The 14433-nt window shown below is 32.5% G+C and overlaps 2 protein-coding genes across 4 annotated transcripts; one reads left to right on the forward strand and one right to left on the reverse strand.

Moving 5' to 3' along the window:
* Nucleotides 1-453: 453 nt before the first annotated feature.
* BRX (DZC (Disease resistance/zinc finger/chromosome condensation-like region) domain containing protein) lies at nt 454-6302 on the forward strand. Of its 3 annotated transcripts, none has more exons than XM_089716529.1 (6): nt 454-721; nt 2516-2674; nt 4171-4523; nt 4775-4904; nt 4999-5351; nt 5736-6302. In XM_089716529.1, exons 2-6 carry the CDS (start codon nt 2564-2566, stop codon nt 5812-5814), a joined length of 1026 nt encoding a protein of 341 aa, XP_089572655.1. In that variant the 5' UTR covers nt 454-721; nt 2516-2563; the 3' UTR covers nt 5815-6302. The 3 variants fall into 3 exon arrangements, with proteins under 3 accessions (XP_089572655.1, XP_089572656.1, XP_089572657.1); XM_089716530.1 differs by lacking the exon at nt 454-721 and adding an exon at nt 929-1287; XM_089716531.1 differs by lacking the exon at nt 454-721 and adding an exon at nt 1313-1938.
* A 1108-nt stretch (nt 6303-7410) lies between these two features.
* Nucleotides 7411-8908, reverse strand: PAM68 (PAM68-like protein (DUF3464)). Its single transcript, XM_089716532.1, has 2 exons — nt 8745-8908; nt 7411-8196 (listed from the first exon to the last, which is right to left on the reverse strand). The coding sequence occupies exons 1-2, from the start codon at nt 8805-8807 to the stop codon at nt 7615-7617; spliced, it is 645 nt and encodes a 214-aa protein (XP_089572658.1). The 5' UTR covers nt 8808-8908; the 3' UTR covers nt 7411-7614.
* Nucleotides 8909-14433: the final 5525 nt, after the last annotated feature.

Here is a 14433-nt window from a genome sequence, read left to right on the forward strand (position 1 = left end):
TATATTCACTTTACTCTCTGTACATTAGATTGTAAATTTTTTAAATTTAATATCTTTTTGCATTCCAATCTAGAAATTATATTTGATTCCAAAAATTACAGTTTACCATTAAAATAAATTATTTAAAACGGTAAAAACTAAAAAAAGTGTATCATATTTCAAAAAATCAATAAACGTAAGCTATCAAAAAGATGTTAAGATAAAACAAGGCCTTTCGTCAACTCCTCAATCACACTATGCAACGTCGCCTACTTTCTATACACGTAAGAGATCCTTCCCCTACATTACCTGGACATGTGGGCTCCTATGTTCCTTAACGGCCTCTTCAACCTTCTGTCTATGTCTATGTTCTTACACATTACAATCCAAAAATAACTCACCGTTAACTAACGGCGATACTTGGAAGCCGTCAAGTCTATCTCCCTATATAAATAAGAGGATCCCAAATTGTTCTTTTTTCCTTGTCTCTCTAAGTTTTCTCCATTTAAAGCTAGCCTGTTCAAACGTCAAGCCGAGACTCTCCAAATCCGAAACATTCCATTTTTAATACATTTCGCCGATATATCGCCACCGCTTACTTCTGGTAATCGGCGAAATTAAAGGGATTCGATTTGATAGCGATTTCGGTGTGGCATTGAAGAGCGAATTTATTAGATGAAGGTTTAGAGGAGATTTTATGCTCTGTTTTTTTTTTAGTAAAAAGGGGCTTGAGCTAATCAAGGTGGGCTTACTCTTACTTGCTGCTTTTCTTTGCATTTTGTGTATATATTTATCAGTTTTGATTAAATGGGAAGTTTATTAAGGCAGGAGTTTCTATTTCTTTATCTGGTAAATTTATCTTTTTTAGCTTTTTCCTTCATTTTCTCACCAGCCAAACACAGCATTACTTTCCTTTTTTTTTTTCTTTTTCTCTTTGCTTAGAATGCTTTTTTAGTCAATAGATGAGGAGTTGCTAAAGAAAAAGAGTTTCAATCTCTCTCTTTCTCCTTCTCTTTCTCTGTTGCTTAAAACTTTTTCTTTCAACTTTCTCGGCAAGCAAACAGAGCATCACTTTAATTCTGTATTTCATTTCTTTCTTTCTTTAATTTTCCGTTTTTTTTTTAAGAAAAAGATTTTGGCAGACACCCATTTAAGATTTCTGATAAGCTCTGCATTTCCTTATCGTTTTTAAATTGATTTTACTCTTGATTTAGATCTCTTCACTGCAGCTGATTTGGTGGGAATTGAAACAAGGAAAGGGCTCGAGAATTCATGAGTTACAGACTAAATAGATAAAAGGATTTTTGGGTGTGTTGTTTGCTTTGGATAAGTCGTTTTCAAAATAATAATGATCCAATTGAAACAGAATCTATCAGTGCTTGCTCTTCTCTTCCTAATATTATTCCCTACTCTTGTCTCCTTGTCCATTCAAACAACGCTTTCATCTTTCTTTTCCATTTCTTGTTTTTCCTTTTCTTTTTCTTGATTGGTCCATCATTTTTTTTTGGATTTTTTTCATGATTTTTGAAGGAAATAAAACAATTAAAAAAAGGCAAATGATCAATATTTTCATTGATTCTTTGTTCTTTTAATTTATTGAATCTGTCAGAAACTTCGGCTGTTATTCTTTATTGGGTTTGTACATATAAATTATTAAAGCATTTACACACATAGGCAGGCAGAGTCTCTTATTAGACCCACTTTCGAAATGGCTATGTCCCATTTGGCCATTGTTGCTCTTTTCCATCATTGACTCAAAGTTACTAATATTCAAGTTGTAATTGTTTTCTTTTTTGTTGGTCCATTCTTCTCCGATCCCGAGTTTCTCTCTTTCTTTTTTGTTTAATCTTTTTCTTTTGTCTTTCTCTAAAACCCACATTTCGTTTCTTTTTGATTGATTCTGTCGGGTTTTCTTTGCTTTCAAGGCATCAAATTCCTTCGAATGAATATGGGTTGTTGGTGCGTTTTTTCTCTTTTGTTTTCTCGGGAAACAAACACGGACTGTTTGACCCTTTTGCTCTTTTTCTTTTTAAAAATCAATTCAAGTAGAAAATTTTATTGTTTTATTACGTGTATATATGCTTATATTTATGTGTCCTAGGACTAGAATTAGGACACGCACAAATATTGTCTGCTCCATCAAGGGTATATAGATATGCAGAATGTTCTAATGTTTCTATATCTGTTTTACCAATTTTGCCCTTGTCAGAATCTACCCTTTTATTCTAATGGTAATTTAAATTTATCTATTATAAAGTATATCTTATATAAATAAGTGTAATTTCAAAGGTTGATGAATATATTATTTTTGGGTAAAAAAAAAAAAAAAAAAAAAAAGAAGGTCATTTTAATATAAAATCGATAAATGCCGGAAAACTGTTTTAAAATTTATATCCTGCTTGTGTTAATTTGTTTTATATCCATCTGGAATATTGTTTTTTTGTTGCAAGATTCTTGTAAGTATGTAGCAGATGTCGTTTTCAGTTGTTCCTATTCTGCAAAAAGTTACAATTGTGTAATATGATGTAACAAGCAGGGGTAGAAAGGTAACAAAGAGATACAAAGAAATAAAGAGAAGGAGAAGATGTTTACGTGCATAGCGTGTACAAAACCAGTGGCAGAGGAAGGAGAAGAAGGAGCGCGTGGGAGTGGAACGCCAAGTACAAAAGAAGCCGTCAAAAGCCTGACGGCGCAGGTCCTTACTTCGTCTATTCTATCATATTTATTTAATTTTTATTTTTTTTGCTTTTTTTTAATTAATTACCAAAAAAATAAAAATCATCACTCCCAATCGATACGGTGGGGTCCACCTGTAGGACCACACTTGCTCTCCCTTTGGCATCTTTCACGTTTACACATGTCTTACTGCTCTATGTACTGTTCCTGCTCCGCTCCCTTCACCTGCAGTGTGTATAAATATTATAAATTTATGCATGTTTAGGAAACCATAGTGTTTCTAAAATCGGACCAGATTAATCCGATCAAACCGGTTAAACTGTGGACTTACGGTGGTCTAGTCCGATTTGAAGAAGAAATCAGGGACAGTTCTAGACTAAATAGTCCAACCAATCCAATTGGGTTTTAAAAACATTGTTAAATAATCTATATTTAGAGGGGGAATTATTGGGTGTTGTGCTCTGTATTATCTGTTTTTTACAGTTAACCGATTGATGTTGTTGGTCAATCTGTGTCTAACTGATATGGTTGACCGTCACGTGACGCATATGGTACCCATGTCGTGTTGTTAATTAATTTGATTTTATATTTTTAGAAAATTTTGGTTATTTTATTTGAAGTCCAAAGGACCAAAAGGAGTAGCTTTGAAATTGATTATAGATTCTTGTATAGCTGTGAGGCTTATTGGGTAGTCTGAGTGGCTATAACCACTGCCAAAAGCAGCAGTAGCAGTGCACATCAACAAGAAATAAGGCCTCACAAGTGCTCGTATCTTTTATTTCCTTCCAAATATATTTTCAATTCCCTTTTCTACAGTCCCAGTTAGCAAGTCAAATCATTTCCTGGATTTCTGCACTATTTTCATCTCTCTCTGTGCAGTAGAATTTGAATATTCCAATTGGATTTGGTACTCACCCATTTCCGAATTGGACCGAAACCGAACTGAAACTAGAAGGATTCATTTTAGTCCTAATTTCTAATCCGATTGAACCGGAATTATCTATTTAGTGAACTGGTTTCAACCCTGCAAATTGTAATGTAAGTGCAGGACAGAATGGTAACAAAAGTATTCTCAGATTAGGCCAACAGTGGGGGTCTTTGGAAAAGATTGGGTGATTTATATTAGAATGTCCTTTGGTCTGACCCACCATTGAATTCTTGTCTGATCCTCTGTATCTTTAAAAGTACTATATTGTACAGGGAAAAAAAGGAAAATTCTTATTTTAGTGGGCTGGTCATTGGTCTCCACATTTTTTTAGGTTGACCACTGGCTTGACTCTGGTTTTACCTTGCAAGATTTACCCACTTCTTGTTTGCACTTTGCACACAGCTTGCAGGGGCTCTTTGTGAGCTTTTCTACATTGTCGTTTCTCGTGGTAGAGGAACTTTTGCATCGCCATTTGATTCATATTCTAATTAAAAGCCTTCGAAATTCATTCTTTTCCTATTGTTCAATAAAAAGTAATTTGATTGCACGACGCTACGTTTGAAATTAGCAATGAATGTTATTTTCAGATAAAGGATATGGCATTGAAATTCTCGGGTAGGCAATGTAAGCCTTGCACAGGAGGATCAAGCAGTTATAAGAAAGGACATAGACCTTACCCTGACTTTGATACGGCTTCTGAAGGTGTTCCATATCCGTATTTTGGAGGTGGAAGCTGTAGCTCTACACCTGCATGGGATTTTACAAGTGCCGGTCATCATCGCGGCGGCACAAGAGCTGCTGACTCAGAGTCGGTCTGTGATGTGGTGTTAGAGGATGAGGAAGAACATAAGGAGTGGATGGCACAGGTAGAGCCAGGAGTTCACATTACTTTTGTCTCTCTTCCTAATGGAGGAAATGATCTAAAGCGCATTCGCTTCAGGTATGCTCACGCTTCTCCCTTTTTCCCCTCTATCTTCTGTCTTTTCTTTTTTTGAATTGGAAAAACCAGTACCTCCTGTTTCATAGGTTCCATCCAATTTAGAACTGAGATTTGGTACAGTTTCAGTTTTAGTTCAAACAAGTTCTATCTTTAACATAATACATATAATGATAGCTATAAACTTGTAAATTTGTTTGAAGGGTTATATTAGCCACAAACTGACATTATCTGAGCCTTTTTTTTTTCCGAAGCCGAGAGATGTTCAACAAATGGCAAGCTCAGCAATGGTGGGGCGAAAATTATGACAGAATAATGGAGCTGTATAATGTGCAGAGATTTAATCGTCAAGCACTTCATACTCCTCCAAGGTCTGAAGATGAGGTAAACAATATTCTGTTGGTTGAATACCTTCAAAAATGCACATTTTCCTCAAAGAATCCAAAAGAAAATTCTAACAATTTATTTTCTTGATCAGCAAAGAGACTCTTCTTATACAAGACTGGGATCTGCAAGGGAAAGCCCCATGGTTCCACAATATACACCAAGAAACCACTATAAACCCCCTGCGAGTAAGGGATTCTTTCCATCTGATTTTGCAGAACAACATTACCATGCAGGTTCAAGTGGCTATGGTGCAGGCGGTCTAAAAGGCGAGTCTTCTTTAGATGCATCAAGAACAACTACATCATCTAGAGATGAGCCTTCTATTTCTGTTAGCAATGCAAGTGAATTGGAGACAGAATGGGTTGAGCAAGATGAGCCCGGGGTTTACATTACCATCAGACAATTAGCTGATGGCACTAGGGAGCTTCGACGAGTCAGATTCAGGTAATAATGGTGTTTCACCTATTCTCATGACTAATCGAAGGATGAAGATAAAATAGTATAATTTATTAGAATTTGGGAGTTATAATGCATACAGAGTGTAATGAAGTGATAGGAAGACCCCAATTTTAAGTTTTTAGTACAACAACAAGAAGAACACTAAACCTTAATCTCAAACTAGTTGAGATCGGCTATATCAATCATTTGTTTCCATTCTGCTTTATTTATAGCCACATCCTCGTCAATGTCCAGAAATAGTAAATCTTTTAAGTTTTTAGCAACTTCTATAACATAATTTTTCCTTTGTTGCATGATTACATTTGTTAGTTAACTTAAAAACTTGATTCAAACCCTTTTTTTTTAATTTTTTTTGTTCACTTTTTGCAGCCGAGAAAAGTTTGGGGAAGTGCACGCAAAGCTGTGGTGGGAAGAGAACAGAGAGAGAATACAAAATCAATACCTGTAAAATACAATTTTTACACAACCTACAAGGCTAGCAAGTAGCAAATGAAGTGAATGAATTGAGGGTGCAGTTGGATATCCCCTAGAAACTCACCAAAAAAGAAAGAAAAGAAAAGAGATCTTTTATTCAGTTTTGTTTCATACCAAGCAATGGCAAGAATCTTGCTGCTAAAGTGAAAAAGGACTTGTCACCACCTCTGCTAGTTTTTAACTCAGTATGATTCATTTCACCACAACTTCACTTTGTAATGCCAAAGTTCACTGGGATGTCCAAAAATGTCTCCATTTTTGCCTATTCTGTCAGTTGTAATTTTAGAGCAATTTTTTTAATGCCTCTTTTCCTTGTTTTTTTTTCTCCCCCATCCTAAAGACATTGAGTCTTTGAGCTTGATGGGGTTGTTTGGCTCTGAGTTTACATATTAAGAATTTATTCTCTGTAACACCAACTTATAGGTAAGGGAATGGAATTGAGATTATTTATCATCACAAGAACATGTATTTGCAGATTCTGTCTATATTTATAAATTTGGTAATCTGATCACTAGTTGAAGACACAATTCTAGCACTTCTTTTGGTACAGGAAAGATAATGGATTAGAAATCACTGTCTGATAGCCAATATGTGGAATAAGAACCAGAAGCATAACGATGAAAGACTGAAATGAAGACCAAAAATAGGAAATACAAACTTGTGGAGAAGCCAAGGGAGCCTTTTTAGATTATTGAGCAGATCCAAGTTGTTGATAAAGTACATAGCTCAAACAAAAACTTCCACTACACTAAGCTTGTTCTAAACTTGCAAATATAACCACAATTCTATGTCTAAACTTATAGAGACAATGTTTTCCAGACAACCAGTTCTTTGAATTTCATGTTCAAATTTTATCATTGTTCAAATAATAGTGTTTGCCCATAAAAAAAATGCAAGGAATACACTTGATTATACTTGCATTAAAAAAAAAAAAAAAAAAGAACTGCCTGAAAATTAAACAACTAGCTTTGGCACTTAATCAGGTCCACTGATTGTACAACATGCCAAAATTACAAACTCATTATAAGTTTGAAACCCCAAACCCTAATTCCAGAAGTCAAACATGATTCATCTCACAACAAACTCAATCCTACAATGTCACAAATTAAAAAATTTGATTGCTGGCAAAAAAATCAAAAACAAATTAATTAAACAATCAAAAGAAGCTTACTGAATAAGTGAAACAAATCAAAAGCTGAGCCCTTTCCTTAAACTTCATGCATTCCTACAAGTTCATATGCTACTAATGCTATATAACATGCAAATTTAAGTCAACTTTGAGAACCTAATCTTGGAAACTTGTTCAACAAGAGCTGAGAGATTGAAAGAGGAGCAATTTGAGCAATCAAATACTTTAACAGTAAGGTGAGCAAAGAGAAACGGACACAAAAGGGAAAATAGGAGAGTTGAGGCTATAAATTTGAGAGGTGATACTGCTCCTGCTCCGTCATCAGCAATATTGATTTAATTTACTTTATTTGGAATGAAAGCGGCAAGCTATCACAGTTATTTATTTGCAACTTTTGATCACAAGATGTTGGTTAGACATGGAGAATTCTGTGCAATAGAGTCAAGTAAATCACTCAGTGCCAATTTATTTATATATTTGAGCAAGAAGTGTAAACACGAGAATTCACATACAGAAGGCTGTCAAAATTTTACAAACTCAAGGCTATCAAAATTCTCTTTATCATTCGAACTTGTTGACATAGAAGGAAATGAGGAAAGGAAATGTCAACACAAATTAGGGAAACATACAAGAGAAACCTAAGCCCTATTTCTTGCCAGATCTACCCCAAAGAGACTGCCAAAAGACAGGCCAGTTCTTTTGAGCCTCATTCCAACCCAAGAGCGAGCCTTCCCTCAATGGATCCCAACTAGAGGACACAATACCATAACTTACACCCAGCAAAGCAGAACCAAAGAAAAAGAATGAAACTATAAAAGGCACCCATGTGGGGACATCAATCTTTAGACCAACTTTCAAATAGTAAAAAAATGGAAAGAACAACAGACCGATAAACAATGGAATTCCCACTGAAAACCCCATCCTGCTAATCATCCTGTTGGTCACTACCTCAGGTATGATGCCAGCATCTGCTTCATCATCCTCATCATTCTCGTCGTCATCATTTTCATCATCATAAACTGTCTTTGATTTCTTGCTTCTTTTACTTTTCTTTGGAGGAGGACCAAACCCTCTTGGGCTATTCAAGGTTGCATATACAGGCCTAGAGTATGAAAAATAATATTGATTTTGGTAGAAATTTTGTTTGGAAACTGGGAAATGGGAGGTTTGCTTCACTGGAATAAGTGAAGATGTAAAGGTTGAGGCTTGTTCAAAGACACTATCAATCTGCAAACCAGACGCAATACATAACTATTAAAATCAAATTCTCACATATTGAAGAAATTTTACCATGTTAGCAATAAAAAAAAGGGTTATATTTTGGATGTTTGAAACTATATCATGCTGGTCTGAGCAGAAAAAAAACAAATTATATAATGTAAAAGCTGCTGCAATTATATTTTAACTTGTGACACAATGCATTACCAGTAAACTAAGTAAATGAATACTTTCATAGTCATATATAAGAAATCACCCAGATAAATCTTTTAAACATCAAATTATCATTTCATAATGACTTAGGAAAAAAAAAAAAAAAAAAAAAAAAAAAAGAAAAATTTACAAATCATTAGAGCAATAAAGAGAAAGATAACTAAAACCCAGAAAGCCAAACAAATAACTGCGAAACAATTTAGTTATTTGGATTGTATTATTTTTACAATTGCAAGAGTTTAATTGGTTTGAATAATTGTTATCTGATTAGAAATGATACTAGTTCTTACTGGCTGAAAAGCAATTGTGAGCATTGTAGAAACTTTTGAAGATTGAAGTTTTACCTTGGAAGGGAGTGATAATGTCGAGAACGATGGCCTGATCAGTGCTCCTTCCATAGAAGCCATTAGCTTTCTCTTCTCCCTCTGCAGACTCTTAGGAGAGAGGATGTCTGATGTGGGAAAGAAAAGGATAAGGTTGGAACATGTTATGTTTACCGGCGTTATGTTTTGCGATAGGGAAAATTAAAATTGGTCCTAAATTATAATAAAATTACGGAAAAATAATTAATTCATGGTTGAGGTTTGATCAAACTAACTAAATAATATCTACAGTTTGATAATATTAATTAATAGTTTCTGAAATTTACCTTTATCAAACTATTTGATCCTTCCGTCAATTTTCTTTAGATTTTTGTGTTAAAATCTTCGTAAAAGACTAAAATACCCTGACACTTAGAATAAAAAGGCCAACTTCAGTTAAAATTTTCATTTACTGTAGAGGAAAAACTAAGAATCAGAGTATACATTGATTTTTTGATATTCAAACAAGAAATAAATTATTTTTGATCACTTTATTGTTTTGAGCCACCTACAAAAAGATGAAAAAGAAAAATATACATAGAGTTAATTTCAATAAAAATAATAAGCATTTAATTTTAAGTATCAATATTCAAGAAAATTAGTTATTTTATATATGGCATTACAAACTACAGCTAATGAAATAAAGGTAAACCATAGGAATAGTAAGAATATTTTAGAAAAGAAAATAAAAAAAAGAAGAAGAAAATCCATTGTTTTTGCAGAGTTTTAATTGTAAATTTATTAAGACTTAACTGTAATTCCCTTATAAAGTATTATAACATAGGTTAATTTAGTATTTTCTTCTTAAGTGTCAGGGTATTTTAGTCTTTTTAAAAAATTTTAGCCGAAAAATCTAGAGATGAAAGGATCAAATGGTTTGATGGAGGTAAATCTCGAAGATCATTAATTAATATTATCAAATTGCACAAATGACTTAATTAATACATCAAATTTTGCTTTAAAAACCAATTATGAGGTGGATAATTTATTATTCCATTGACCCTTTCTGTCAATGTTTTAATACTTTAGTTCGTAACACTTTTCATAGAGCTCAAAACTTATGGTTGGTTAATAGTTTATTCGCTCTATTTTGAAAAAAAAAAAATATTTAATGAAATTATAAATTAGGGATTTCATAATTAATTTTTAAATAGAGTACTTTCACATTAATTTAATTATAGTTTAAGGACCAATTTATTTTGTCCTTTTAAAATATGAGCAAAAGATAAAATATATTATTAGAAAAGTTGTTTTCTTGCAATAAACATAATTATACATGAGTGAAAATAGAACTAATTCATTATTTAATAACAAATATCAATATGAAATAGAAAAACAAAATTAAAGCAAAAAATGAATCAGTTAAATTTTAATTTAGCATAAGGTTTTCAAACTCTATAATTTGTATATCTAAGTCCGTCTAGTAAAAAAATTTAGGGTAGTATTTCATGTTTTAATTAGGCCCATTATAACATTCCCTCTACGGATGGGAATTTTATCTGATTCGATGATATCCGACCCAATCTCATTCAATTTTAATGGACTCAAGTAGTAAATAAATAGGTTTGAGATGGATTCAGATAGTATTTTTACTATCCGTATTGGGTTTGGATCGGGCTTGGATTCAAAGACTCGGATATCCACTACCTGTTTAATAAATATTCAAAAAATTTTTAAAATAATTATTTTTTTAAAAGAACAAATTATATATATATATATATATATATATATATATATATACACACACACACACACACAAACACACTTTTTAGTTATAATTAATATTATAATTATATTAAATAATTATATTATTTTTTTTATTAAGTCATAATAGATAATTTTATAATTTTTACTTGCTTTTTATTTTTTAAAAAATTAAAAATAAAAATATTAATGCTAAACGGGTTCGGATTTTTTAAACGAGTAATTGTAATTGGGTTTGAATAGGTTCGGTAGTAAAAATGAATTTCTAAATGGGTTTCAGAAGAGTTCGGGTACCTAATTTATAATCATATTTCACTTAATCTTGAGAAATTTTATAAGATTTTCATAGGAAATCAGCCAAAAATGCAAAAGAAGATCAATTGTCAAAGACTTCCAACAAGTAGCACACATAGGGCGTGCTGCCCAGCAACCCCGTGCTACTCTGAATGGTTCAAGTTGAGTCGAAATTTTATATTAAGCCTGTGATGTCCACATGAAGATATTGTGGGACGTACCTTATTAAAGCTAGAGCCCTATTTAGATGCTGAGAAAGTCTTAGTTAGGAAGAAATACAAGGCCTAAACAATTTACTATCTTCAAAAGATTTCTTCCTTAATAGAGACTCACTTTCCTAAACGAATTCGAAGATATTCCAGAAAGTCTATATAAAGAGAAAGACTAGCCATAATCTGGGGTCTATTCCATCAATTGTATATTTTATCTCTTATTCTATTATTCTCTATATAGTTTTCTCTCTCTTTAAGACTTCAAGCACTCAAGCTGGTCAAGATTCAAGGAAGCTGCTCAAGCCATTCGCTTACTAATTTTTATTTCTAAACTCTCTCTCTCTTTTTTTTTTTTTACTATTCTTTATGGGATTATTTATAAATTTAATTGAGTTTGATTTATTTACTATGTCGAACTAAATCTCTTTACTAGGGATATGATGTAACTTAATTTCAACTCCAGTCTATAATATTAGATTTGATTTTCTTTATTCAAGTAAAGTTTATTACTGATCTTAATGCTTCCAGGCAGAGTTTCTCCCATGGATTGATTTATTTCATTAATCACTATCGAGAGAAGGGTTTTTATATGAACAGGGTAATAAATTTCATAGGAATAACAACTTGATGTGAAAGCTAAATGGTTTGACTCGTGGAAGGTTTTTATAATATTAAAGGTCTTAATTTGTAGATTCTTGAATAATCATAAGAACTTAATGATTTAATTTATGTTTGGTCGCACCATTGAGAGATGGGTAATTGAATTGGGTTAAAATAGCTAATAAAACATTGAGGGAGCTTATTAGCGAATTTAATGTTATTTCTCCTTCTTGAATAATTAAAATTGATTATCAAACTAATAGGATAAACTGGATAGAATTAAGTGAAGTGAACATCCCTATTAACTTTTAAACCTTGATTTCTTTTCAACAACTTCTTGCTTGATCTCATTCTTATAGTCTTTACTTTAATATTTTTATTTTCAAATACATTCTCTTTATTATCGTTTAAATAATAATAGGTTAACTCAAATTTAGTACTTGGTATATAATCTTCGTGGGACGATACTCTACTCACTCTTTATTACATGTTTGCGATTTCGTTCACTTGCAAAAAAGCTTGTCATTAACCTTGGCATTCCTAGAACAAATTAGAATTCACTTTAAGGCAAAATTAGAACTCCCTTTACTACTTATTTCTTCTCACTTATCACTTGATCAAGAGAAAAGGTTGTTGCAGGTTTTAGGAAAGCATAAGAAAGCTTTAGGGGGGTCGATTTCAAATTTAAAGGGGATCAATCCAAGTGTGTGCATGCACAAGATTCTGAAGGAAGAAGACTACAAGCCTACAATTGAGCATCAAAGGAGATTAAATCCAAACATGAAAGAAGTAGTCAAAGCTAGAATCATTAAACTTTTGGATGCTGGCATTATCTATCTAATCTCGAATAGTAGTTGGATAAGCCCCATTCAAGTCGTTCCAAAGAAAGGAGGTATGATAATTATTTCTAATAAAAATAATGAGTTGATTCCTACTAGAACTATCACAAGTTGGCGTGTGTGTATTGATTTTCGAAAGTTGAACAAAGCGACACGCAAAGATCACTTTCCTTTACCTTTTATTAATCAAATGCTTGAAAGACTTGCATGATATCCTTACTATTGTTTTCTAGATGGTTATTCAGAGTATTTTCAAATACCCATAGCTCCCGAGGATCAAGAGAAGACTACTTTCACTTGCCATTATGATATTTTTGCTTATAGGAGAATGCCTTTTGGGTTGTGTAATGCACTTGTAACTTTTCAAAGGTGTATGATATCCATATTTTCTGACATGGTTGAAAAATTCATTGAAGTATTTATGGATGATTTTTCTGTGTTTGGTTCTTCTTTTGATTCTTGTCTTTATAACCTTTCTCTAGTACTGCAGCGATGTGAGGACACGAACCTTGCTTTAAATTGGGAAAAATGTCATTTTATGGTTAATGAAGGTATTATTTTAGGGCATAAAATCTCAGAAAAGGGGATTGAAGTGGAAAAAGCCAAGATAGAGGTAATTGAAAAGCTACCACCTCCAAATTCAGTGAAGGGGGTAAGGAGTTTTCTTGGTCATGCAGGTTTCTATAGGAGATTTATCAAGGATTTCTCAAAAATCACAAAACCTCTTTGTAATTTATTGGTTAAAGATGTTCCTTTTGATTTTAACGAAGAATGTTTGAATACTTTTAATAGGTTGAAGAAGTAATTGATTTCAGCTCCTATCATTGCTACACCAGATTGGAGCCTTCCTTTTGAACTCATGTGTGATGCTAGTGATTATGCTATAGGAGCTATTCTTGGGCAAAGAAAAGAAAAGATGTTGCATGTCATTTATTATGCTAGTCATACATTGAATGATGTGCATTAAATTATGCCACCGCTAAAAAGGAGCTTCTTGCAATTGTTTTTTGACAGTGATTTCCGCAAGTGTACGAAATCGCAACAAGTAATATCGAATGAGTAGAGTATCGTATCCACAGGGATTGTATACCAAGTACTAAAATTATGTTAACCTACTATTATTTAAATGACAATAAGGGGAATTATTGTAAGAAATTAAATTAAACAAATAAAACAGAACAAGGAGAAATTAAGTAACAATATTTGGCAAAAAGAAATTAGGGATTAAAAACTACTAGGGATTTTGACTTCACTTAATTCTATCCAATTTATTTTATTAGTTTGATAATCAATTTTAATTGTTCAAGTAGGGGAAACAACCCTAAAATCACTAACAAGATCTCCTGATGTATTGTTAGCTATTTTAACCTAGTCTAATTACCTATCTTCCAATAGCGCAATCAAATATGAATTAAATCATTAAGTTTTATGGTTTGTTTTGTGAATTCATAACCTAAGATCATTAACTTATGAAAACCCTCCACGAGTCAAACCATATAGCTTCCGCATCAAGTTATTATTCTTACGTAATTTACTACCTTTTTCATATTAAAAACCTTTCTCCCGATAGTGATTAATGAAATAAATCAATCCAGGGGAGAAACTCTGCCTGGAAGCATTAAGTTCAATAATAAATTATATCATGAACAAGGAAAAGCAAATCTAATATTATAAATTGGAATAGAAATTAAGCTACATCAAATCTCTAGTATGAAAATTTAGTTCGACATAGTAATTAAGTAAACTTAATTAAACTTGATAATAATTCCATAATCAATCTGAATAATGAAAGATAAAACAAGATTAAGAGTTTAGAGATAAAAACTGGTTAACAAATAACGTGGACGACTTCCTTGAATCTTGACACAAATCTTGAGCACTTGAAAACTTAAAGAAAGAGAAAAACTATAGAACAAAAAGATGGTAGAACCCGAGATATCTCTACAATGAATGACTTCTATTTATATATAGATTTTCATGGGAGAAAATCTGACTCCATTTGGGAAATAGAGTCCTTATTAA

The sequence above is a fragment of the Jatropha curcas genome, chromosome 11 (assembly GCF_041381405.1).
Source record: "Jatropha curcas cultivar XTBG-Jc1 chromosome 11, XTBG_Jcur_1.0, whole genome shotgun sequence".
Lineage (NCBI taxonomy): Eukaryota > Viridiplantae > Streptophyta > Magnoliopsida > Malpighiales > Euphorbiaceae > Jatropha > Jatropha curcas.

Coding starts and splice junctions, on each gene's coding strand:
- BRX (XM_089716529.1), top strand. CDS start 2,564: ATGTTTACGTGCATAGCGTGTACAAAACCAGTGGCAGAGGAAGGAGAA. Junction 2,675..4,170: donor TCAAAAGCCTGACGGCGCAG/GTCCTTACTTCG, acceptor TGTTATTTTCAG/ATAAAGGATATGGCATTGAA. Junction 4,524..4,774: donor CTAAAGCGCATTCGCTTCAG/GTATGCTCACGC, acceptor TTTTTTCCGAAG/CCGAGAGATGTTCAACAAAT.
- PAM68 (XM_089716532.1), bottom strand. CDS start 8,807: ATGGCTTCTATGGAAGGAGCACTGATCAGGCCATCGTTCTCGACATTA. Junction 8,197..8,744: donor CATTATCACTCCCTTCCAAG/GTAAAACTTCAA, acceptor TCTGGTTTGCAG/ATTGATAGTGTCTTTGAACA.